At 41.4% G+C, this 27,126-nt stretch overlaps 1 protein-coding gene across 9 annotated transcripts in view; it reads right to left on the bottom strand.

The window, feature by feature from the left end:
• Nucleotides 1–6,457: 6,457 nt before the first annotated feature.
• The window catches only part of LOC103557286 (uricase), a 94,155-nt gene continuing 73,486 nt past the window's right edge, over nucleotides 6,458–27,126 (bottom strand). For all 9 annotated transcript variants that reach the window (XM_070592110.1, XM_070592107.1, XM_070592108.1 and 6 more), the window contains 7 exons: nucleotides 26,403–26,621; nucleotides 24,079–24,195; nucleotides 23,902–23,980; nucleotides 13,605–13,791; nucleotides 11,648–11,771; nucleotides 9,517–9,600; nucleotides 6,458–7,437 (listed from right to left, as the gene is read on the bottom strand). In XM_070592110.1, coding sequence (XP_070448211.1) covers nucleotides 7,363–7,437; nucleotides 9,517–9,600; nucleotides 11,648–11,771; nucleotides 13,605–13,791; nucleotides 23,902–23,980; nucleotides 24,079–24,195; nucleotides 26,403–26,579 — 843 coding nt within the window. In that variant the 5' untranslated portion in view covers nucleotides 26,580–26,621 and the 3' untranslated portion in view covers nucleotides 6,458–7,362. The remainder of the gene's footprint in view (nucleotides 7,438–9,516; nucleotides 9,601–11,647; nucleotides 11,772–13,604; nucleotides 13,792–23,901; nucleotides 23,981–24,078; nucleotides 24,196–26,402; nucleotides 26,622–27,126) is intronic.

Here is a 27,126-nt window from a genome sequence, read left to right as displayed (position 1 = left end):
CAAAGGCCACTTTTCTTTCCACACAAAGTAGATGAGCCTTTGGTGCACTTCCTAAAGCTTTACTCTTTGGGAGGACTTCCCTGCACCACTGTCAAAAAAGCCACCCTTCTCTTACGGCTATAAGTATGAGAGGTGCCAGAGAAAGTGGTGGGTGATATGGAGGTCAGAGTCCATATACTTTTCCTGTGCCCGCCAGCCCTACTTTTGCCTGATCCTGGAGCTATCATTTCTATCTTATAATGGATTGTTGCTGGGCCTGCCAGACCCTATATACCTGGTGGGTTTGATAGAAACCAGCTCATGATGAGCAGCTCCAGCCACAAAGTCCTTGGATGTCCTATAGTCAGACATTTGTCTTTACCAAGAGCCAGTAACACACTGGGAACTATTTTTCAAATGATGAATAATTCTGTTACAGATAGCAGAGCCTCACTCTAGAACCCTAGGAGTCTATGTTGTAATTTTAATCTTGGGGCTTACCATAAGCCCCACACAGCATCTTCCCCAATAAGAGACACCTCTAAAAACACAGGGTCTGCTGATTCATATGGCCCAAGCAGCAGGAATGTTTGCACCCTACCCAGACCTGCTGCAGAGCCTTTTATTGCTCTTGGCCCCACACAAAACTGGAAGCCCCCTTGTCACCCAGTAAGTGGTTGGAGTAGAGTTCCCAAGTGTGGAATATGATGCCTCCAAAACCTAAAAAGAATACCAAGCATTGTGCTTTCTTCTTAGTGGTTTGAGAAAGTTTGAGAGGCAGCAATGTGTCCTTTATTTTGGAGGGGATGTCCTGGAATTCTCTGGACCAGGAGTCATCAAATTTTTACTATAAAAGACCAGAGAGTAAATATTTTGTGGGCCACACAGTCTCTGTAGAAACCACTCAACTCTACCATTGTAGCATGAAAGCAACCACAGACAATACATAAGCAAATGGCTTGGCTGTTCCAATAAAATTTTATTTACAGAAACAGGTGGTAGGACAGATTTTGCCAATCCTTGCCCTAGATCACTGGACTCATAAAAACTTCACTAATATGGTGGGCCCCTCATGGATTTCTCTACCATTCTCCAGAGGACAAGTATCACTTCTTGCTCTTCCATTCCAATTAACGTATTATGGACACAATGGACCAATGTGATGTTCTTTGGAATGTCTAGATGGTCCAGGTCCCATATAAAAAGGCAGGAGAGTGAGTTTCATCCTAGGACAACACTATACATGAATACAACAGTCTATCCCATGTGAATGGAAACTGTTTCTTGATTTGAAAATCTGATAGGTTTTATCCAGCACCCTCAGGAACCAGGCCCATGTATAAACCTCCAGCTCCTATATGCTGACTGAGTCTCTGCCACTCTTTTGGCCTGTAGTTCCCTTCCTGTCTTAGCAGGGCTAGCATGTCTCTGGCTGGTTTATGATGTGATTTGACCCTATTTATAGGTCTGGTGGTCAGGAGGGGAAGTGGGGATAGACCCAAGAGGGCACTATTTCCTTGCTAGGCAGAAGCCGCTGCATTGTCTTCAAGCAAGGAGGGCAGTGCTAGATTTTAACAGTGAGGAGTAGGCCACTTCTGCAGGCCCAGGAAATTGAGGGAAATCTGAGGATTCAAGATTTCAGATACGTCAATCAGGATACCGACCTCAGTGTGGCAGACCTGTCAGGGTTGAGAATTCAATCTTCCTTGGAGCTCTGCTATTCCCATAATTAAGTCCTGGGCTCAATCCTAAGCTTTTTCTGCCATCCGGCTGTAAAGTCTCTTTATATTTTGCCAAGGAGGCCCTCTTGCTATAGAGGTTATTAATCATCCTCAGCTTTTCATTGTCTTTCTTAATGTATTAATGGTCCCCAGCAACACCCATACAAATTCCATAGTCCTTATAATAATTAGTTTCCCCAAATCTCTTAAGCATCTGAGATGCTGCCCCTGCCAGTGTATTCCCTTCCTCCAGTATCCCATCTCAATTAACCTCTGGTGAAAGTTTTTTTTTTTTTTTTTTTTTTAAAGATTTAATTTTTTCCTTTTTTTCTCCCCAAAGCCCCCCGGTACATAGTTGTGTATTCTTCGTTGTGGGTTCCTCTAGTCGTGGCATGTGGGACGCTGCCTCAGCGTGGTCCGACGAGCAGTGCCATGTCCGCGCCCAGGACTCGAACCGACGAAACACTGGGCCGCCTGCAGTGGAGCGCGCGAACCTAACCACTCGGCCACGGGGCCAGCCCCCTCTGGTGAAAGTTTTAATAATTGCATGATCACCATATTCCAGGGGCTCATTGTCAGCAGGCCAATGGGAAGTTCAGCTCCAAAACCCCCATTTTAGAGCCTCCTTCCTAGAATCACTCCTGGTTTCACAGGCTGGCTTCCCTGAGAAACACACAGTGAGAGAGACACTGAGATTTTCATGTAGGAGGTTTACTGAGGATTGCTCTCTGGAACAATGACTGTGAGCAGTGAGGAAAGCAGGACTGGGCAGATGGAGAAGTTGAACTACAATGAAGCTGCAACAGAGGCCTCAGCCAATCAGGAGTTCTGGAGCTGGAAAGCTTCTGCAGAGTTGTCCCAAGTGAGGCAAGGGGGTCAGGGTCTTGTATTGCCCACATGGACTAGCACTGGATGTGAGCTGCTCCCAGAAGTGGGTGTAAACTTGGGTGAGACAGCTTCCTTTAGCCAAAGGCAATTCCTGCAGAGGGACCCAACTATAAGCCATCAGAGGCCAACCCTTCTGGCATCTGAGTGCTTTGGTCCCCAGGGAGATCTGGGTGATGCAACACAGCATCTTTAACAGGACCTTTACCACCCATTTGGGGCCACAGGGGAAACAGTACCAGACTATGAGGATAGCAGAGCAAAGGATGGAATGAGCCTGAGTTCTTGATGCTATCACTGAGTTTCCAAATCAATCCTGAGATAGCCTATCTCTAAACTTCTCAAGCAAATAAGATGTCCCTTCAGTTTAAGATACTCTCAGGTATTCAGGTACTTGCAACCAAGAGCATTCGAACTCATGCATACATTATTTCAGTTAATGTTCAATTACTCTGAGGTAGGTATTATTATTATTTGCATTTCAAAATTACAGAACTAAAGTTTATGGTAACTTGCCCAAGGTCATACAGATGGAAATTGGTGGAGCCCAATCTAAAACTTAGCACTCTCTAGATCCAAAATCCATGCTCTTCACCCTTTTATAAAAATCTGCATGGCAGCTGATTGAACTGGGAAGAGAATGTGACCATTGCCCAGATACGAAGGAGAGAGTAGTCTGTGTGTAGCTAAAGATCCAATATGCACCAGAGGAGCTGCCCTCAAGAAACTCACTGTCCCCTGACTCAGTGGAGTGGGTTGAGCGGTGGCTCTCCCCGAATCCTATGTCCATGTCCTAATTGCCAGAATCTGTAAATGTGACCTTATGTGGAAAAAAGATCTTTGTAGATGTCACTAAGTTAAGGATCTTGAGATGAAGAGGACTCTGGGTGGGCCCTAAAATCAATGACAAGTGTCCTTATAAGAGATACACGGGGGGAGGGGGGGGCCGGGGGAAGGAGGCGGGCATGGCTAAGTGGTTAAGTTTGCGTGTTCTGCTTTGGAGGCCTAGGGTTTCACCGGTTTGGATCCTGGGCGCAGACATGGCACCACTCAGGAGTTTTGGAGCTGAAAAGCTTCTGCAGAGTTGTCCCAAGTGAGGCAAGGGGGTCGGGGTCTAGTATCATCATCAGGCCATGCTGAGGCAGCATCCCACATAGCATAACCAGAAGGACCTACAATGTACTAGGATATACAACTGCGTACTGGGGGGGTTTGGGGAGAAGAAGAAGAAGAAAAAAAAACTGATTGGCAACAGATGGTAGCTCAGGTGCCAATCTTGAAAAAAATTTTTAAAAAGTTACACAGATGAATCTGACAGAAGAGGAAGACACAATGCGACAATGGAAGCAGCAACTGGAGTGATGAAGCCACAAGAAGGGAACCCCTGAAGGTACTAGAAACGGAAAGAACAAGAATGGACTCTCCTTTATAGTCTTTGAAGGGAGCACAATCCTGCCAACACCTTCATTTGGGACTTCTGGCCTCCAGAACAATGAGGGAGTAAGTTTCTGTTGTTACCCCAAGCTTGTGGTTGATTTGTTACAGTAGCCCCAGGAAGCTAAGATACCTGGAATTTTTCTCTTTTATTCTAAATATACTTATTTCCCTTTCTCATGTAAAGGGGACCTTTCTTCTAACTTTGGTTGAATATATTCCTTATGTGCTAAATTTCTATTGAAATCCTTTATATTTTAAGGATAAACTACTTCCTTAGCAGATGTGGAGGCACCTGTAGAGATGTGAATGAGCATTTTCCTGGTAAGAAGGTCCATAGCCATTATATTCTCAATAGGGTCTCCATAGGATCCAAATCTTTAAGAATTTCTGAGAAAGAGTCTGGGCAAATGGAAGAATGAGAGGCAGCTGAGCTCTGAGAGAAATGAGAACAAAGACTATGAAAAATACAAAGAGATTAAGTTTCCAATACTGGGAAGCAGGAAGAACCCAGTGTGTCTGGTAGAAGGTTGGAAATCCACGTTTTTAGAAATAAGCTTTGCTTTCCTCGTAAATGCAGGTGAGGAAGCAGAAGTTACAAAGGTTTTGCAAGGCAGACTACAAGAGGCAAAATCCACTCAGCCCCAAGTCTGAAGGAAAGGAAATGCTCTTTCCAGACAGACAGTTAGGAGGTTAGAGGGAAGTTCAGATTTCTGCAGTTAAATCTTGTGGGTGACTGAAAAAGGTAAGTTCTGTTTCAATGACAAATAAGTAAAATGCTGTCTCAATATAATATTTGTAGTATATTAGGGAGCAAAAAGGGAGAAAAAGCAGATTATTAAAAGAAAAGGATGGCATGAACTTAAGTTTGACTCTAAAAAGAAAAAGGAAAGGGACACATTTTCTGAGCCTGTCTCAACAAAAAGTCACAAGATAAAATTTAGAGAATTTGAAACAAGTCTCACCCAGAATCTTGGCTGCCAAACCACAACCTCCAAATGACAGCTGCTCCACTGAGAACTACGTACACTGCCTCACAGGCAGTAAATAGTCCAGAATCAGCTGTATTATTTCTCCATGAAAGTACTTGAGATAGGGCTGGGGTAAGGATAGGGAGAGAAGAGGAGAGAGTGTGGTGAGAGCAGCTCTGCTTCCCAGAAAATTGGAACAGTGTCTGTGTACCCTTCAGTAAGAAAATTACAAGGTGTTTTGATACAAATTATCTCACAGGGGTTGACAGACCAGGCCTGCCTGCTCCTCTGCCAGCGCCAAAAGGGGAAGGCGAAACTAAAGCTTGATTTTCAGCGCATGGTTTATAATTCAAACCACAAGAAAACATCCTTCACAAAACAGGAGACTGTCCTTCAAAATTTCACAGACTCAAGCTTTCTTGCCACAGACCTGGGATATAACATTCAATAGCTCATTTGCAACCTGTTATAATAAATGTTTTAAGAGCTCAGGAGAAATAAAATGCATATATGTATAAAATGAGCCACCATTTCTAAGAATTCTGCTCTAACATTAATTTCTTCTCTGAAGCAAATACACTGTTCCTAAAATTTAAATGACCAAGAGAATATCAAGTAAGAAGGGCCTAATTAAGTTTTTTGTTGTTCTTGTTTGTTTTTTTAGGAAAAATCATGTTAGACTCTAAATTCCTCTTTGAACAGAATTATCAAATCAGCAGAGGAATAAAATGTACTAGCCATTTGGCCATGCAAATTACATGATGTACAGCACACTTTGTAACATGAGTATTCAGTATAGCGCTCTCCTTATCAAATTGTTTCATTCTTCTTAGCTCATGTTCTTTCCAAGCAGGCACTAGCTTGTGAATGGCCTCCAGCATCTTCTAGGGTTTGCTGCCCTCAGACCTCCCAGCTCTCACCTCACCACAAAGTCCAATGATGACTTTCTACTTGGATCTAATAACAAATGAAAAGAAGGCAGGACATTTCATTTAACAAAGACATATAGAAATTTCTATGTGTCAGGCACAAATACTACCATAGCCTTTTATAAATACTAACCCATTTAATCTTCAAAAAACCTGTAAGGTAGATTCTATTTTTGCCTGCATTTTACAGATGAGGAAACCTCTGATATAGCTGGTAAGAGGTAGATCCAGGATTTAAATGAGACTGTGAAATTAAACACTACACCATGCTACCTTAAGTAGTAGTATTACAAAGGTGCATGAAGCAGAATTATCAAATAATACTAAGTGTTCATATGTAAGCATTTTTAGAAAAAATGGAGATGTAAAACAATTTTTTAATAAATGGAGATTTAAAAAAAACAGAAGAAGGTTATCTAGAATATTCATGTGGACATATTTTCATGGGCTTCCAAAATCATAGTTTACTAAACTTTATGATATATACAAAAGAGATATTAATCAATTGATATAAAGATAATCACCACTCACACTTGTATGCATCTTTAAATCATCAATTATATTTATTTCTCTGATTATAAAAGTAATAAATTTTCATGTTTGGAAGATTCAGAAAATTACATGGCAAAAAATAAAAATCATTCATAATCCCCACCATCTAGAAATCATCATTGCTGATATTTTCACATATCTAGTCTTCTTTCTATATGTATAGTCATCCATTTGTGTACTGATTTAGCATTTATTAAACGTGGCTGTTTGCGCCAGAGCGATGCATTATTCAAAGAAAAACAATTTACACTTTTTCTCAGTGCCCCCAATGTGTACCAAATATTCTCTAAGGGCTGTAAAAGGCGTAAAACCAACATATTAAGATTACAAAAGTACTTTTAGAGGAGAAATAAACTCTCAATGATATATAAGCTAGAGCATTCTTGAATATTCAAATATTCAATACAACTGACATCACAATGGTGACATTTGTCAAAATATGATTTTGTCATTACATTTTCTACATTACCCAGAAGGAACGTTTTAGCATCAGCAGGATGAAAACAACGCTTACTTCTTAAACTTGTGCACAAATTAATTGATACGATACCTCCATTAATTCATGAGTATTTTCTTAGTGAATTGATTCTAAAGCTTCTCTAAGATAGGAAGGCACAAAATAACTAAAAAGAAATACTGATTTATGATTGTTCTAATACTGCTCAGCATTTGTGCAGTAAACTGTATCCACAGAGCATGTCATAATTACTAATCACAAAACACCTTGCTGAGCTAGGCGTGGAAGAATTCTTTCAGACAGGAGGAAAATGAACGCTATCAATCAACATACTAGGTTGAAAATTTGCATGGCTACCCACTATGACTGCCAGCATCACAAGTGGCTTAAAGAGTTCCTCAGCTGAGAGTGGACTCCCATTGGTGGCTACCATGTCACAGCCTCGAAGTCAGCTTCCTCTTGACCGTACCGGTAATTCTGCCATATGGATGATCTAATGGTAGCAAGACCTGTAGGAAAACCACATGATAACTTCAGAAGCATTATGCAGGCCTCTCGTTTTTTCTATGAATCAATATTAAATCAACAACAAAAACACCACCTTTCTAAACAGGAAAATGTATGGTCCCTATAGTAAAGTTACTTCAAGCAACTTATTTGGTCTTATTTTTCTGGCAATAGTTTAGAAATGAGGCAATTTTCCAGAAAATTAAAGTTTTTGAAAAATTTTTATCATTGGGATATAAATGTTTCTCACATGCATTACATATCTCTGCTTTTTAAATAGAGTGTATGAATGTAATTTGGCTTTTGCTTGATGACTCACTTTGGACATCAATCATTGTCCAATGCTATAACATCACCATGCCCTCAGGAGCATTTGAGGTCCCCAAGGCTGTTAGCCCAATGCTAAATGGCTTCAGACAGCTGTGCATTCAGAGTTCCTCTGTCTTCCCACTCCGTCATTTGTCACTCCTCTGCTGTTGTCAGTGTGTCTTGTCTCCCTGCTGCTCGTGTGTTGCTTTCACTTTGTACCACCTGCTGGGTGAGGGCCTGAGCATGGCTCCAGCCATCCCCAAAGTGCAGACACGGACACGGGGACAGCTTGTTCAGCCACTCAGGTGCCTTTATGCAGAGCCCTTGCCCAAAGGAACTCAGGTCTTCCTGCCTCCAGGTCCTGACCTGGGCTCCAGGAGGGAGCTTTGAGTCTGACTTCTTAGAGCAAGTGACACTGAGGCCTCAGCCCAGTAGCAAGCCCGCAAGGAGACCTTCTCTCTCTTCTGGGCGTCCTGAGTTAAGCACCCCTCTGGTCATGATGCCTGAGCCTGTTTCTGTCTGGGATCCATTTGTTTCACCTTTCATAGACATGGCCAGGATTACCTTCAGGTCCCTCTTCTGCCCTTTATAAAGTAGTCACTTAAAAAAGGGTTTACAGTGGAATTAATGGCCCTCTGGTACTCAACATCCTTTCTTTTCTCTGAAGTAAAAAGTGCTGTCCCTCCATTCAGCTGAATGAACAGCTAGTGGGATCAAGGCTGCTCTCCTCTACAACTCAGGGCCGTCTATCAGCTGTACCAGGCACCTAGGCGCAACCTTTGTTTCACAATACTGACCGGCAGCCTCCACCTACAGCTGCAGTGGTGCAGAGCCCGATGGAGCCATCGACATAATTTGCAGAATGGAAATGAGGTGCCAAGCCAGAGGAGTGTAACTAATAACGCTCCTGGGGCAGCAGGCCCATAATGTAGGACCTCTGGACATCCTCTCATTGGCCTTTGTCCACCAGAGAATATGATTCCATGGCAGCACAGGCATGTTAATAGGTGAGCCCTCCATATCCTACTCCTCCCCCACATTAAAACAAACCACCAAATGGTGTTTGCAAGTTTTAGAAGCCTGTGGGAGGATGGATCAAATATAGAAAGCCTCCATTCTGAGAGTGGTCCGGGGGTGGGGGTGGGGGGGATGGACACAGTTCTCATCTCCCAGGACTGATCACAACAGGTTGTCTAGTCAGACACACTGAGTTTGAGCTTCTTCCGTGGCTAAAAACAAGTTGGGGTAAGTGCTTTTTCCAAAACAGTTTCCTCTCAAAAATGAACTTCCTCATCTTGCCTTCCGTAATTGCAGTTAGAAACACAAATACTCTTTCATTTTTTTCCTGTGTATTGTATGCTGCTTAAATGGACTACTTAATCAAAAGTTAGAGATGATGGAAGAAAATGAAAATAGAATCTTGTTTTTCTGCTTATCGCCTCATGATGGAAGAATAACAAAGCTGTGACCTTGTGTGGCACCTTTCGGAGAAGTAGCTCTCACAGCTGTTTCCTTGGGCACATTCTGTGCTTTCTTTGTCTTTTACTCTCTGCAACTTCCAACTCACCTCTATAATCATCCACTTCTTGGGTACTCCAGCCTCAGGTATTGAAAGGCCCAGAGTCTAAGAGGGTTCTAATCACTGTGACTATAAATATTCCCAAAGCAACAGCTGTTAAAAGTTTTGGTCAGTGATATTATCATCTCAAGTTGATAAAGAGAGTAGAGGGAGGGGAGAAAATGTGCTTTAAATATTTTTAAAATTCTCTTACCTCATCCTTGTTGATCAGTCCCATTTTGGACATGTCTATGTTAAAGTAGTGAATGTTTGGCAGGCTGATTTCCATATCTTCTATCTGGAATGCACAACAATACGCATCACAGTGGACAACAGTGAATCCCTCTCTCTCGCTCCTCTCTCCATCCCACCCATCCACCAGCCCATTACTCAGGCTCTGCCTCTGTCTCTGAGGTTTCTCTCTACCCTCCTCCACACTCTCTGATGTTCCTCTACTGCTCGACACTGTTCTTTCCTGCTAGTCCTGTTATTACATGGTGGATCCACTCTTCTTTCCTTCATGTACAAAATCTGTTTCTCAGCAAAGTAGGAACTCCGTGGGTCAAAAAACTGGGAGAACTTCAGCATCCAAGTGGCCTCCTGGTGCTGGTCAGTCAACCGCCTAAACGCCTCCTCAGTTCATTCCCTCCTCTCCAGACCTGTCCCTAACATTTGCAGGCCTCAGAATAAGAATTTAATTGAAGGTCCACACATCAAATGTTTAAATATTTAAAAGTTAAGAATGAAGCTAAAAAACTTTTAAGGAAAATATGCTCTATCCTTCTAACTTGACAAATATACCTTCATAACAACCTAGAAGGCCAGGATCTAATTTAAAATTCTCTTACTCCTTGCGCTACCATGCCGGGACATGGTAGCATAGGAAGAGCCAGCCCCCAGCCCCTGGCCCCTGGCGCCTGGCCCATTCCATGTTCTCTCTTGGACTCACAAGGGTGGACACCTCAGCTTGCATGTCAAGTCCCATCTGTACCTCCTGCAAACATCTGCCCCTTTGCCCACTCTCAGGCCTAAGGGTGTACACACTAATGGCATGATGTGCCGTCCAGAGGATGGATCTGGGGAAGAGGCTTGCACAGGTTCTGGAAGTAGCTTCAGGGTTATTTGGGAAGGAAATTCTGGGGTGCAGGTATCCAGAGAATGTTCTAGAAGGGGAAATGTGGGCCCCTGAAGGGTTTATTGCCTTGGCCCCACTGACTCTTCATCCAGTGCAGAGAGGCACAGCCAGAGGAGGGCCTGAAGGGGGCCTCTAAAGTGCTCGGCTATGGAAGGAGTCCCTCTTGCCTAGGTCTAAAGATGGTACTCTTCCTCTCCATTCTATCACGGCCCTAGTTCAGACCCTCCTTGTCAGATTTCTGCAACAGCCTCCTAACAGGTCTCCTTGTCTGTGGTCCATCATTCTTTTAATTTATCATGCTTCTTTCAGTGTGATCTTTTTAGAATGCTACTCTGGTAGCACCACACCTTACTTAAACCCCTCAGTGGCTCCTAAGAGCTTTCAGGCTAAAATACAGACTCTATAAATAAGCCCACAAAGGCCCTCGTGATCTAGTTCTTGCCTCATCTCTAAGCAAATGGAAAGACTTTCACTCCTGGAGCTTCACATATGGCAGACCCTCAACAGTAAATAACTGTTCCATGCTGCCTCCTGTCTCCATACCTACCCTGCTCCCTCATCCTTGAGTGTGAACCCAGATAACCTCTACTTGTCCCTTAGGAGTCAACTCAAACACCTCTCCCTCCAGAAAACCTTGCTGGGTCCATCCCTAGACCTGAGTCAGGTGCCTTCTGCAGTGTTTTCATAATACTCTATTGTATTGTTAGTTTACTCATTTTCTTCCTTCACTGAATAATGAGCTCTTTGAGGGTAGAGACTACACCTAATTTATCTTTATATCCCTCATGTGCCGATAGAGACATAGCCATTCAATAACAGTCATTCAATAACATCAAATGTATGGATGGAATCTGTCTGCATCCATCCTTCATTCTCTGGCTCCCCTGAAACACAGACTCTTGGTCTAATTACCCCTCCTTCAGGGCATGCGAGTGTCCTGAATATGAGGCTTAAATTGTGGCAGGTTGAAGAGACCCAGGGAATTTTCAGCAGAACTGAAGAACTACAGCAGTGGCCTGTGTTTTGAGGGCGGACAGATTTTTCCATTTTTCGCTCTTTTCTCACTTGCTATAACAAGCTTTTGAACAACAACAGATGTCATTTTTCATGTGTCTTCCACTTTCTTATTTTAACTCTCAACTCTTTCTTGAAGCTGACAGGAGACACAACAAGCTCTCTCAGTCCTCACAATGGAAACGACAAAACGTACCTCAGGAACCCGGCTCAGGGAGAGCACCTGGATGTCATAGAGGGTCTTCTGGACGGAGGGTGAGTACTTGCCTTTGTCATAGGGTCCAGCAAATTTCTCTAGGACAATGTCCCGAACAGTGTCCCTAAAACACAGAAAAGAGAACTGAGGTCTCTCATGGGGTGGTCTTTTAGAATGTATTATGAAGCTAAGAAGGACCATTCTATCCCCCAGAAAACAATTTTATTGCTGGTTTTAGAAGAGATTAATATCTTGTAATGCCAACAACAACAACAACAAAAACCTCACTTCCTATTCTCCTACACACACACGTGGGCACCATTCAACAAACATTGAGCACTATCTAAACACTAAGCTATCTTCATAATCTGGCTCAGGATCCAGTGGGCATTCCAGGGTAAATCTCCTTCCATGTTTGAAGAACCTAGGAAAAAGACTCCCAAGTACTCCTAACTCCTTTACTGTTCAGCTTGGCTGCTTCCTTGAGTCGTTATGTATTTAGGGGTTTTACTCTGTGCCAGGCTTTGTGCATGAATACTTCCTTGAATTCTCTCGACTTACCTAGGTAGGTACTATTATGCCCAATTTAGAGACAAGGAATCTGAGCTTAAAAGTTAATTGATCCCCTCTAAGTCCCTCTCTCTAGTATGACTAGAGAGACTAAGTCTCTATGACTAGAGACTAAGTCCCTGACTCTGGTATGCTCAATTTCTGGCCTGCTTCAACATAAATACATTAGGCTGCTGCCCATGGGGAAACACTTGAAATAAAAAAGGAAAAAGATGATTGAGGTGAGGTTCTCTTCAAATATTTTTCAACCTATCACATAATAAAAGGAGCAGAGCAAAACTATCCCAGTGGGAGGAAGCTATGGGGTGGGGAGCAGAGTCCAGCTCAGCACAAGGTAGAATTTTCTAACAAATAGAGCTTCAGCAAAGGAATGAGGTGCTTGGTCAAAAAGCAAACTCTGGAAGTCCAGAGGCGTAATTATTGCTTGTCAAGGATATTATTATTATCATCATCCCTTTACTTTTTTTTTTTTTTTTTTTGGTGAAGCAGATTCGCACTGAGCCAACATCTGTGCCAATCTTCCTCTATTTCTTCTTTCATATGTGGGATGCCTTCACAGCAAGACTGGCGAGTGGAGCAGGTCCACACTGGGGATCCAAACCTGTGAACCGGCAAATCCAGGCCACTGAAGTGGAGTGTGCAGAACTTTAACCACTTGGCCACAGGGCCGGCCCCTACCTTTTTAAGGCATTTATCACTTATAAAGTGTTTCTGTGAATTTCATTTCATTTTGAGTTTAGTATAGGGTGACTAGGCTAAAACTGTCCCAGTTCGTCTGGGACTAAGGAGTTTCCTGGGACATGGAATTTTCAGCATTAAAATTAGGAAAGTCCTTGGTAAACTGGGACGAGTTGGTCACCCTAGTTTAGCACTCTCTGCATCTAGGATGAGGTAGTGAGACCAAACATCATTATCCCCACTTGATACAGTGGTTCTTAAAGTGTGGTCCCTGGTCAAGCAGCACCTGCATCACCTGGGAGTTTATTAGAAATGCAAGTTCTCGGGCCCCACCCTAGACCTACAGAATCAGAACCCCCAGGGTGGGCCCAATGCTCTGCATTTTAACAAGCCCTCCAGGTGATTTTGATACACAACAATGTTTGAGAATTACTGATTTAATCAATTAAAAGCCAGAGGGTCAGGAAATTAGGTGGTCCCCTCAAGGTCATTATAGCTAACAGCATCAGAGACTCAAGTGCAGACCTGCTAACTCAAAGTAAGACAGTGCTCTTCCTGTTACCCATCAGAAGGGATTCTGAACAGTGAGGAGGTTGAATTGAACGGCCTCCACCTTTCCCTTTCAGAGGGAAGACTCCATGAACTCTGGGCCCCTGGGAAGAGGGCGGACTCTATCTGCACAGCACCAGGCCCTAGCGCCTGCTCATACCAGGTAGCGTCAAAGTCCACGTCTCTGCACTGGTGGTAGCGCCACTTGCAGTACACTTGGGTGGCAAAGCACCGGTCCTTCACCTCAGGGAGAGTGGTGAACTGGTCCTTGATGAACCCTTCAAATCCAGACTGGGTCGTTTTCAAGACCTTGAGGTCTTTGATTCCAGAATGAATGACTGGAGGTCCTGTTTTAAGTAAAAAGGTAAGAGGGGATGAGGTCATACCCAAAATAGTGCATTTTTACTGATACCTACTCCTGAGGATCCTGGTCATTAAAATATGGCTTATTATGTTTGTACGAAGAACTACATCATAGCCCATGTTTTCTGTCTCCCTGTCTCCTCTGAAGTCAAAGTGATTAGGACTGTGTACCTTTCCCTCTATCTGGATTCCACAGCTCCCTGCCCTCTCATAACCTAGGAGAACTGAGGGTCAGAGAATAAACCTCCATGTTTTGTTGAAGCCCACAGAAATGAATACCTTTCTTTCAGCTACATACTGGGGTGTCTTCTAGGCCAAATTACCTTCCATGTTTTGAGCTCTGGCTCACTCAACGGGCAATCATGCCAAAATGAGTTAATAGGCTTCTCAAGCGCAGTTCCTCTATCTGATTTTGACCCCCTTTACTGGGGGTTAGTCCTCATGTTGATGGTCTACACTGACCAACGTCTGCAATCTCTACCAGACACTGATGGCATCTCAGTTCTCTTGTGGTTATGAGCTCCATGAAACCAGACAACTTCATGAACAGGTAGCAGCGTGGGCCTGGCTGAGCCTAAACAGAGACTGGGAAGATGAAAGCAGTGACCAGCAAGGTACAGATCTGCCTATGTGCATACCCATAAAGGCTTTTGTTTTTGACTGAACTAAGAAGGGACAAAGTTGGTTCATGGAGACCTGTGTGAGAGAGGGAAGATTTGAACAGAATGGAGGAGATGATATGGCTTTCCTACAGTCCTCTAAATGACCTCATGAGATGAAAGGGGGAGATGGAGGGGTGATAGGCATAATCTGAAGAAGCAGTTTGCTTGTGTGCCAGGTAGTTCTAGCTCAGGGTCCAGGTGACAGGTTGGGCACAGAGTTAGGGAGAGAAAGATTCTCTCTGTCTTTTTCTATGTGTAGCTCCAGGAGTCTGGTGAAGCCTGAAGAGAATATGGCTGCCATGTGACACACTGGGAAGCCCCAGGGTACAATGCTCACTGGAGAGCAGCATTCCTCCCACGGAGCAGTGGCAACTGGCACAGCAAATGCTGGGCAAAGCCAGTGAGGCAGAAGCTGTACCCAGTGGGTGCAAACTTCTCCCTCAGCCCATGTGAGACAGCCCCTCCAGACTGTCAGTAGGTGGGAGAGTTTGGCTAGAGAGGTCCAGCAGTTTTGTAATGAGAGAGCTACAAGACCAGGAAAAATCAGACATTAACATCACCATGGCCTTATTTGTATGCATAAGCTGGTGAGGCCCGACACTGAGGGGGCACTTGGGAACAGACCCCCAATAGCACAGTGCCATGGCAGGATGACGAAGGGCACCTCTTTGTAGTCTCAAAGTTAGTCCCAATTAATATATATCCTTCTTGGCCTGTAGAGTATATAAATCCAGGGCCGAAGGTGTCAGGCATCACTATTTGTACATGGTCTTAGTTGAAGAACAGGAACGTAACTCATGGCCCTCAATTAAAATCCAGGGCAGCTCTTAATAATTCAATGGTTTCTATCACCTGTGTGGTTTCAATTGCTGTGGTTAACTCAGGAGCTGTGGAGTTTCAGAAGCAGGTAAATAATGACTATATTTTGTGGCCAGCCTGGTGGCAAAGTGGTTAAGTTTGCATGCTCTGCTTTGGCTGTCCGGGGTTCACGGGTTCGGATCCCAGGTACAGACCTACATACCACACTGCTCATCAAGCCATGCTGTGGTGGCATCCCACATACAAAACAGAGGAAGACTGGCACAGATGTTAGCTCAGGGACAACTTTCCTCAAGCAAAAAGAGGAAAATTGGCAACAGATGTTAGCTCAGAGAAAATCTGCCTCACCAAAAAAACCAAAAAAATAATGACTATATTTTGATATTTTCCCAGCTACGTCTGTGCACCTACCAGAGACAGAAATGGCCAGTGGTTAGTGGTAGATTTGCTGATTAAATATATGCTAATTAAAAAAGGTGTTCCAGCCAAAGTGTTCTAGGAAGATGTGGTAAAACAGAAAATGATATTTGTTTACCATTCTGAAGTTCTCATTGGAAGGGGTATCTGAAGAAGGATCAAGAGAAAGACACCAGCAATGCCTTAATGCCTTAAGTTGGTTTGGTTTATCAGATTCTAGATGTATAAAGACATGATTCTGCAAAATCAGCATTTCTAAATTCAGTGTAGTGCTGATCCAAGTGAGCCTAACAGAACTGCAGAAGCAATCAACAAGTATCTGTTGAATGAAGGAATGAGAGAGTAAGTGCAATAAGATTGATTCACGTCATGGAATAAATATCTCAGAACTAGTCTCTTTTTCTTCTACACAGTTCTCTTCCATTAATCTTTATCATTTCCCTTCCTGATCACCCCCCACCCCCAACTCTAACATACACTGTGGCAGGGGAAAGGGGGAGGGGATCAACATTAGCTAAGAATGTCCTGACTGTTGAAATGGATTTTGTTGCCACCTTTTTCAGTCTTTATCTCACTTAATCTTCACAAGTCTATTACATGGGTATTTTTACATGGGGGACTTTTAATCATTTGTCCATAGTCACATGCTAGAAACTGGCAGAGGTGGAGTTTGCAGTCAGCACACAATTATGAGATTCTAGCCTTTTCTTTCTTCTTTTTTTTGGACCACTTTCCATCCACACAATGTTTCCTCCTTCCTTTAACTCTCTCTCCCCATTTCTGTACAATAAGTGGCCTTTCCAGGAGACAAGAAAGTTGCTACATCCCATTCCACTTTGAAGGCCTCAGACAGAGCTCTCAGCCTGAAAAATACCATCTCCATTGGAGATTGAAGAATCACTTTTAGAAACGGCCCACATATGTCTTGAAAATTTTTTATTCTTTAAAAATGTCCTATTGGAATACAAAGACCGCTTAAAGTAGTGACTCTTTTAGTCTTTATAAACTAATATTGTAATTTACTTCCAACAGTAATCCCTTCTAGAAAAACATCCTATAAAAATGAAACATAGGTTCGCAATCAGGAGTGGGGTTAGAATAAGTAGCGGGAACCCTTGAAGGGGGATAAAGAGAAGATAAAGGAGAACCAAAGGCAAACGTTACCTATTTCATCCTTTCCTCTATAGCTGGCCTTGATCGCCAGCATCCATGTGAGCCAATCAGACTCTGTCTCCTCCAATGGTCTAAGGATTCCTGAATGCAGTGTTGCATAGTGGTTGTGTCCCCAGCCTTGGGACTCAGATTCCCTGAATTCATTGCCAGCGTGTTTTGTGCCCCACCCCCACCAATTACAAGCACTATTCTCCTGAGAAAATTAGTTAATCTCTCCCTACCTTGATTTTCTCTTCTGTCAAATGGAGATAATGATACCTATTTCTGAGAGTTAATAGACGTCTAAGATAATACACTTAAAGGACTCAGCAGGGTGGCTGCCCCATAGGAAAGGCTCTGTAAAAGTTACTATGAAGATTTTGCCACAATTGACTTTTTCTTATCGAGTTCAACCACCTGTAAACATTTCCTATGTTTCACAAAGGCTCACTGGGTTCTGAGAAGTACTTCCGACATGCTGTCCCGATCCACTTCCAGCCCTGGGATGAGATTTACTGATCTTAGGGGAGTGTCAGTCCTGCTACGCAACTTTGAAATGATCTACTCTCTTGCTAGAATCTGAAAATGGAGAAAGCAGTTGCATCTTCTGATGTGTTTTGGCCTCAGTTTCACACAGAATAAAATGTCTCCTATTCCCAAAGTCAATTAACTATTGCCACAGTTTTGGCAGAACGCAAATCATCTACTCTGGTGCGCTCATCATTCTATGAACAACAACAACAAAACCTATTCTCTTTGTGAAAAAATTTTTCCTTGGCACACATTAGACACTTCAGATGAAATCAGAGAGCTTATTTTATCTTCTCTGTTGGCAGTGCCCCAGCTCTCTGAACACTGGTAAGAACCTGAGCCTTTTAAATTCATGGGCCCATCAACTAAAAATATGATGCCTCAAACACTCTAAAAAAGATTTCAATTTAGACTAACAAGAAGTAATTCAACCAAAAAGACTGTCCTTTTCTAGGTTACTTCCCATGAAACCACTTAATCAGCTTTTTTTTTTTTTTGCCTTTCTGCCATGGTTATGGAATAATGCAAAAGGAAAATTTTCACATTTTACTTTGCTAGAACATAATTTTTTCTAGCTTTTAGTGTCCTCCTACACACTTAACAGATTGTGGTTTATCTCTCAGAGAAGCATACATTTTACCCTTTAGCTCTCTAAGGGAAAGAAACTCACTGCGAATTAATGGAAAATAAGCCCAATTCCTTACCTACGCATCAGGTGTCACAAAGCACAAAGCTTTACTGAGCTAAGAAAAAAATCCTGTCATGAAGAGGATAATTGCTTCCACATTTAACACCTCCAAGAAGGACACAAATAGCTAAAAGGAGGATATTTTAAAACTATATTAAATCATTCTAGGAGAAAACCTCAAACTCATAAAGTGCTAGAAAAAGTGAAAATCAATTAATATCATTTGCTTTTAAGAGTCCATTTAGCTCATGCAGGGAGAGTGAAAGTTCCCTCTGTGCAATTCTGGATGGGGAGAGATGACATCATCCAGATGGAAGGAAGTTTGTACAAGGAGGTGATGATCAAAACGATTTTAAAAGACCTTGTGTTTGCCAAGAACTTATCCTTTGGAGTAACTAAAGAGTGCTTGAGTCTTGATATTAAAAGGACATAAGCAGCCTTCTTGGCAGTGGCCATCTCTGGGTCTCCCACTTTCCCCATCTCATTTCTTCCATCTGCCCAGCTTGACATCTCTTAAATCTGTTCTCCTCTGGGACTTCGATTTCATCAACCCTCTTCCTTAAAACCATCCTCCTACCCCGACTAGACTCCATGTCAATAGATTTTTTTCACTACCAGAACACAGTATCTCTTATTTGAGATCTCTTCTCCATCTTGCTTTCCTTTACTTAGCTATGCTTTAGTTGAATTTTTATAATGTGTCAGATTGGGAGAAATTTGATACTTAAAGAATTGCGAGTTATAGTTCAAATATTGTGTGTGTTGTGGGGGATGCTGTACTTAGCTCAATTAGTTCAAATTAATGACTCAACCATCCCAGTGACTTCACGGCTTGGCTAAGCTTGTAGTTCACAGAGACACGTGAGAGAGAGAGTTTGAAGGATTCAGATTTCATATAACACCTAAACCCACAGCTTGTACCACACACGCAGAGCCTAATTCTCCTCTCTGAGCTTGGAAGTCACAAACATATCACCAGCCCTCATCCCTTTGGGTGAACAAATTTCTTTCCTTCTTCCAGATTCTCCCATGGAACTAGTAGACTTTGAAACAGCTAAAAGTACACTTCATGTATCTTTAAAATATCCACTAAGAAAGATTAGTGTAATGAGAGTTTTACAGGAATTCTCAAGGCCTAAAATGGTGCCTGAGATTCAGCAGGCTTTCTATAAACGTTTGTTCAATTGATAAGAATGAATCCAGTCCACCAGAAGAAGCCCAGTTACATGACCTGCTGGGGAAAGTCCCTTTCGGAAGTTGCATGGTTGACTGTGTGATTAAGCACATGTGTTTGAGGGGGCAGAATTCTCACCATCCTAGCCAGCCTGCCACCAAAACCCTACTTAGAGATTTGTAACAACAGCCCTTGCCACGTGAATTGGGGTGTGTGTGTGTGTGTGTGTGTGTGTAGGATGATTATTTTCTTCATTTAAGCCTATGCAAGGGCATCTCTTGTGACAATGATTGTACGCTGACTCACCTCAAAATATCTGCAGTTTTAGCTCTTGAATAACAAGCAAATTAAGAATTAAACTCTGCTACCAAAAAAGCATAGATCCCTACTCTCCACAGAGGGACAGAGTACAAATATCATCTTCATTCACACAACACAGGAAGATATACACACTCATATACATGTGTACACACACACTGCACACACTTAAGGCAACAGATGCCTCTTCCCTACCCCGATCTGTGCCAGCCCTGTGTGATATCACAGGGGCACTGGACTCTAGATGAGTCAAGCTGGAGCTTCTGGGAACACTGCCACAATGACTGCAATACCCTGAATCTTTGTAGCTTTCTGCAGAAAGAAAAAGCTTTGGCCTGATGATGATGATTAGTTTTTCTACTCTGCAGCAGCCAGGTGACTAGAATTCAGCCTGATGATAGCTTCTGGTAATTCCTGGAAAGAACAATGGTGTTTTTTTTTATGATCAGCAGAGCCCTATACTTGGCCACTCCACTTCCACCTCCAGGGCTCTGCTAAAATGTTCTTGCGGAGGTCACCAGTGATGCCTATTTGCCAAACTGCACATTTTTTCTTCAGTCTCCTTTTACCCCAACTTCTTAACCCACACAGACTGCTAGCTATCCACTAAATCTATCTACTTTTCCTCCTGGGTACCTGGCTAGACTACATGTCCCGGCTGTCCTTGCAGTTAGGTGTGCCTGCGTGATTGGGTTCTCACCAGTAGAAGAGCTATGTGCTCCTTTCAGGCCTGGTATTATGCTTGATGGGTTCTGCCTCCTCCTTTTGCTCCTCCAGCTCTTTTCCTCTCCTGGTTATCTGGTATGGGGATCTACTCTCAAGGTGACCCCAAAAAGTAAGGATTAAAAATGTATAGTTGCATCAACCTGGGTTCCCAAATAACTTCCTGGAGCAGAGCATGCCCCCAACATACACACACACACAAACCCTGAACTGGACTTTTACAAAGAGTGGTAAACTTTTTGTGGGGAGCCACTACAGATGAGCCTATTTGTTACCACAAGAACTATCCCTGATTTCTTGAACTGTATTTTTCTTTTACTTCCATGACACTACTGTCTCCAATCCTCCTCCTATCTTTCTGATCATTCTGTCTCACTCTTTAAACTGCCCAACTCTTAGACTGGGGAATTTTCCCCAGGCCCTCTCATCTTTCCTCTTCTCACTTTACATGTTTCTCTGGAAGGCTCTTTCTTCCGCATGGCTTCACTTACTATCAGTCTGTTGATGGTCTCCAAATTTATCTCTATTCCTTATTTCCAAACTCGCTCGCTTCTGCCAGAAAACTTCCTCATCGCCTGCATTCTCCTTAGTCAACTCCTCCAGGACCCCGACTTTAGGGTAACTTTAACCCCCCCTTCTCTCTAACTTCCCATCCCTACTCAACTACTGAGACCTAGTAAGTGTACTTCAGAAATGTCTCACATGATGCCCCTCCCTCACTGAAGTCTCTCCCTCTCTATTCTACTGCCTTAGTTCAGACGCCATCATTTCTTCATCTCTGCAACAAGTCTCCAAATGTCTCACTACTGCCTTTTTCTCCAGCCAGTTCATCGTAACCTTGGTCAGAATTCCTGAACAGTCCACTCGTACACATAAAGACCTCTCCTGGATCTCTATTGTCATTTTAAGTTATAATATTAATAATAATGATAGCTATCATTTAAGGAGGGCTTCCTATATGCCAGGTACTGTGCTAAATGCTTTACATTAACATTTATCTCCTTTAATTCTCTAGACAATTGTTGAGGTGGACACTGTTATTCTCCTCTTAAAAATGAAAAACCACTGAAGTAGTATATGTAACTTGCTCATAGTCACAAAGTTATTAAGTAGTAGAGCTAAATTCAAACATAGTTTAGTCTGATTCTAAGACCTATGGGCTTAACTACCATGCAAAACTGCCTCTAAGTTACACCAATCTTGTTAGTATGGTACATGAGGGCCTTTAAAATCTGGCCAAAACCAACCTCTTCATCTTCATCTCTGCTCCTTACATTCTAAGAACTAGACCCTTGGAACTTGCTACCGTTCCTCAAATGCTTTGCCCTTTCAACATTAAAATTACTGGCCAAGTATGGTGACTGGTATAGGCAATGCTCAAAACTAGTTTCCCTCTTCCACTCCTTCATCACTGCTACTCATATACATTCTGTTTCTTCTGCTTGTAATTTCTCTTCCCCTTTCTATGCCCAGCACATTCTGAATCAGGTTTCAAAAGTCAGTTGGACTATTTCCTCCTCCCCTGTTAAGCCTTCTAGAGTACCCTAGGAAGAGTCAGTTTTCTGCACTGCTTTGCTCCCATAGCATAACTTTAACTCTTTCATTATGGTCTTTAACCCCTCATATTGCAATAAATCTATCTATAAGCCTATCTCTTATTAATCTACTATGAACTTGTTAGGGTGGGGAAATGTCTTATTCACCTCTGAATCTACAGCCCCTAGTATACATAAAAAGTCCTCAAAATCACTGCTGAATGAATAGTATTTCAATGAATGATATAAGCATATTTCATACATGCTCTCATTTCTTTAGTTAGCTCTCCTGAAATCTAATTCTAGCCCCTGATATTATTTTACATAATTGAAAGTGGAATGAGAAATATGCTAAGCATGACAAAAATCCCTCAAAACGGTTTAGAGTTGTGCTAACCAATATGGTAGCCACTAGTCGCATGTGGCTAGTAAGCACTTGGAATATGGTAAATGTGAATTGAGATATTCTGTAAATATAAGATAAACACAAGATTTCAAAGATTTAATTTTTTAAAAAGAATGTAAAATATTTCATTAGTAATTTTTACATTTATTACATACTTCAGAGGTATTTTGGATATAATGGGTTAAATAAAATATACTATTAAAATTAATTTCCTTTTGCTTTTCTAATGTGACTACTAGAAAATTTTAAAATTATATATGTGGCTTGCATTATATTTCTGCTGGCCAGTACCAGTTTAGAGTTTATAATTTTATGAGGGTAGTCAGTGTGGTTTGGGTAGGCAAACACTGGCCTGGTGAGTCAGGAAACATTTCTTTCTCTATTTCTTCCAAAGCCACATACCTAAGGCAAAAAGGAAAGAAAGAAGGAAGGAAGGAAGGAAGAAAGGAAGAAAGGAAAGAAGGAAGGGAGGGAGAGAGGGAAAGGAAAAGAAGTTACATTTTAACAAACAGCTCAGTCAACAAGTTAATATATCACATGACCACATGTTTGGGGAATCAAAAAATCAAAATCATTATCTTTTCAACTTAATTCAACCAATAGTTATTCAGTCTCCTTTATATGACAATAATTTCTTAAGCATTAATCAAACACGGAGAAGGCCCTGGCTGTGTCTAGAATTTAATACAAATGGGAAAAAATATTAAATGATAGCTAATACACTAGGAACCTTCTAAGGGAAGGCATTATCCAATAGAACTCAGAATAAGAAGGGACTTATATTTTATTAATCTATAATAGTGACATTTATGAGAGGCCACCTCAAATTCTTACTGAAGAGAGCTAGAGAAGAAAGAGAAGGAGATACAGACAGGAAAGGAATGGACAGGAAAAAGAAGGAAAAGAGAAGAGAGAAAAGGAAAGGAAAGGAAAACAGAAAAAGAAAAAAGTTCAGAGTCCACACTCTCAATTTATAATGATTATTTAAGTTTATTTTTATTAGGATAAAGACATTTCTACCACATTTGGCTCTGTGGTTCTTAGAGATCTTCTAGTCTAACTTTTAGCTAATTATTTAACTCTGATCTGACAACCTCAACAAATCAATGGAAGCCAAGCTTTGAGAATTTTACTATTTTCTAAGTTCAGTCATCAGTATTAATAAGGTCTGTATTGTAATTATATTCCACAGTCAATTGTTTAAATTTCTTGGTAGCAGAAAGAATTATATAATTGTCATTGCTATTTTACATGAGGTTCATTTTATAGTAATTATAATGTCAGTAGTTTTATTGTTATGCAATAACATCTGATTGCTATTTACTAGATATTTCCTATGCAGGTTATTATAACTATAGCATGGTATAGTACAAAAAGTAATGGTCAGAAAATTCAGAGATTTGGGCTTTTGTTAGCCTGGGCCTTTGTTTTTCTTCACTTCCAAATCAAGTTGTAAAAATTACGGCTCTCAACCTGCCAGATTTGTTGCAAAAGGTATTATTATTTCATTTTTAAGATAAAAAGTATATAGTTCTTTCATGTAATCCAAAGCCACAATGCTCATTCCCATCTCAGATACAAAAGCCTTCAAAATTATCTATAGTTTTCCTCAGTGTTAATAACCTGAAATTGCTATTGTGGAATCAAAGCATGAAAAATATTTCCTCACCATTCTTCATCTGTTCAACCTCACAGAAGTGCGTTCCCGTGGGGGTGTGAATAAATGCGTGGACATGCTTAACTCCATTCTGAAAATTAGAAAAACAATTGTTTCCAGTAAAATTTCAGCATATGTCATAAAGTCAATTTCTTTAATTAAATTGAGAACACAAATAAGTGAGGTAACCTTTTCAAAACGCTTCCAAGAGACTTCTTCCATGTAGACTTGAGCTCGGATGACATGGTTAAAAGAAGAAAGGAAGTGCTCACAGATACTCATAGCAAAGGCTTCTATGCTTTTGATCTGTAAAAAGAAACAAGATGTTAACGATCAGAAATACTTGCCCCATTTGAAAATAATTTTTAAATACCCATGGAGCTCTCTTTCCTGATCAAGTGCTTTTTAGCATCAGAGAAACAGGGACTTAGACTCTTGAGAGATGAATTCGTCCTCATCCCAATTTTTCACAAGAGTTCCTCAGTGTAGTTAATCGATCGCCATCATCAGGTGACTCTATCCTGCTTTTAAAAGAAAACTGTTTTACAGGAGAGGATGTGTCAATCAACAGATGAGCAACAAGCAACTTAACGTTTAGATTCTCCTCAGGGTGGGCTCAGTCATCACCTACAGCAACTACAGTACTCAGTATACTCCATAATACTCTGGCATCTTTATGAGGTTGGCAAATAGACGTCCCAGTTTCCTAAGGAAAAATGTTAATGAAAGGCCACTGCAGCCTTCTTGCCTTGCAAACAGGCCTTTGACCAACCCCAGCTCTTCACCCGCATAAAGCATCTCCTTACTTCCACACAAATTTTCCATATTAATCTCTTGGCAATATTTTATGGTCCTAGCACAGCCTACAGATTATTTATGGCTTTGCTTATAATTAAGGTGGACTATTTGTACAGGTTTCCCCAGGATAGTTCTGTTTTATACCTATTGTCCTATAATAATAATAATATATTATTATTATTTATAATAATATATTATTATTATTATTATATTTTCAGAGGGAAACCAGCTGGGATGTGTTTTTCAGGGGCTGGGTAAAGGGGCCACCAGGCCTCCCAACGCTGGTAGGCAAGGACCCCCTAAATCTGACTTAAGTTAGAGATTGATTATTTAGAGACTAGCTGAGCACCAGTTAGAGATTGGGCTCTCTCTACCACTCTCTCTTTTGTTTTTAAGATTGGCACATCTGTTGCCCACTGTCCTTTTTCTTTTTCCTTCTTCTCCCGGAAGCACCCCCAGTACATAGTTGTATATTCTAGTCACAGGTTCCCCTGGCTCTGCTATGTGGTATGCTGCCTCGGTGTGGCTTGATGAGCGGTGCCATGTCCGCGTCCAGGATCCAAACCTGGGAAACCCCAGGCCGCTGAAGCAGAGTGCATGAACCTAACCACTCGGCCATGGGAGGCCCCCAGCATAATTATTAACAGCATCTTATTTCATTCCCAAAATTTTCTTGGTTTGGATAAGAAATTATATTGTCAGTCTATCTATAATGAATGAATTTAAATTGTTTTTAACATCCAGGTCCATTCCTTCACTTTGATGCACCTCTCACACAGTACAGGAAATATAAGAAGCAGTGTTACCTGGCCCTCTTCAATAATGCAGTACAGAAGCCTATTTTCAATTTTTTTTAAGAGAGCAATGCCTTTTCCATAGCCTTGTCTATACTTGCTAGGCCATTCTGATTAGCAAGAGAACGTTCAGGGTGGAGATAGGCCTTACAGAAATTAAATTCAATTAGTTTGTTCATTTCATGCATTATGGGTGTGGATTTCAGGCAAAAGCATGAAAACCGAAGCTCTGTCTTTTTAGACTTCTTAGCAAATAAAAAAATGATCTTGAATTGCCCAGAAATCTGCTACTGGTCCAGCACAGCTTCACTCACACTTAAACCTAAGGTGGAAGTGCTCGAACATCAGATTCTATCAGATCTGAGACCCTTTTGAAGAGTACAACTAACTCCACATGTGGATACTAACTGGGGTGGAGTTGGGAAAATTAGGAAGGCATTAAATGTTGGACAAATAGATTTCAAAATATTTCTTATACTAAAGATTTTCTTCTATAGTATCACCAGGAAGAGAAATGGTACTTTCTTCGTCTATAAATACACACCATTCTAAAAGAAATAAATAAATGATACAACAAAGAAATGCATGACAAAAACGGGTTACATTCTATTCTGAAATCCTCAGGGCCTTGATCTTCTGATGATCCTAAGTAAGAGATAACATGTAAATTTGTTAGACAGGATTCTCTACCTAAAAGATGTTGTAGTGAGTTGAGAATCAAGAAAAGAACAAAAAGGTGAGTTTTAAAAAAGCAAACTTTTCTATAAGGCTGAGAATAGAAAAGGAAAAGTTTTAAATAGCTTACTGTAAAAATAGGGTTAAAAAGTAAAGGGAGCTTGAAATAAGCAAGTAACATCCTCATGCTATTGTATAGGGAATTGTGCATCACAATAGGCAGCATCTAAGAAGAAGGACGCATACCCCCTTGAACTTTGCCAAGACGTGAACTGTGTTCTTGATGGTGTCTGTAGGGATGATGTCTGAGTTATCCCCATGGAGATACTCTTTTTTGGAGCTCAGAGTAAGTTGCACTGAAGCTGCCACCTCTTTAATGCTGTGATATTTTCCATCTCGCTGAATATGGAGAAGTTTTATCATATCCTTCCCGTAGCCAGTTCGGACAAACTCCACCTCATCATTCTGCAATGAAAACATAGTTATCTTATTGAAGAAGGCTAAATGAAAGCAACAAGTCAACCACCATTTCTTATGCCTTAATCTTATCACATAATTATAAAAGGTGAGAGTCATAGTATTCATGAGACATTTCTACCATGAGACAGAGGACTCATTTGAAGAATGGGAGAAAACAGATGAAAATATATCAGATTGGCCTGAAGACAGGCAGGTAGATGGATTTCTTGATAATAATAAGTAATAATGATAATTATAATTACCTCCTGGGCCAATCTATTTACTCTATCTTATGTAATCCCTGCTCACTTAATCCTTATAACAGCTCTGTGAACTAATATTATTCCCCTTTTACAGAGAGAGAAACTGAGGTTCAACGAGTTTAAGAGACTTGCCCTATTTCACATAGCTAGTAAAGGACAGAGCCAGGATTCACACTCTGGTCTGTTGACTCCAAACTGTGTACTCCTAACCACAATGTAAATTGCTTTTCTTCTATAAATTTTTTTAC

The sequence above is a fragment of the Equus przewalskii genome, chromosome 24 (assembly GCF_037783145.1).
Source record: "Equus przewalskii isolate Varuska chromosome 24, EquPr2, whole genome shotgun sequence".
Classification (NCBI taxonomy): Eukaryota; Metazoa; Chordata; class Mammalia; order Perissodactyla; family Equidae; genus Equus; species Equus przewalskii.
This window is presented reverse-complemented; position numbering and strand designations above follow the sequence as displayed.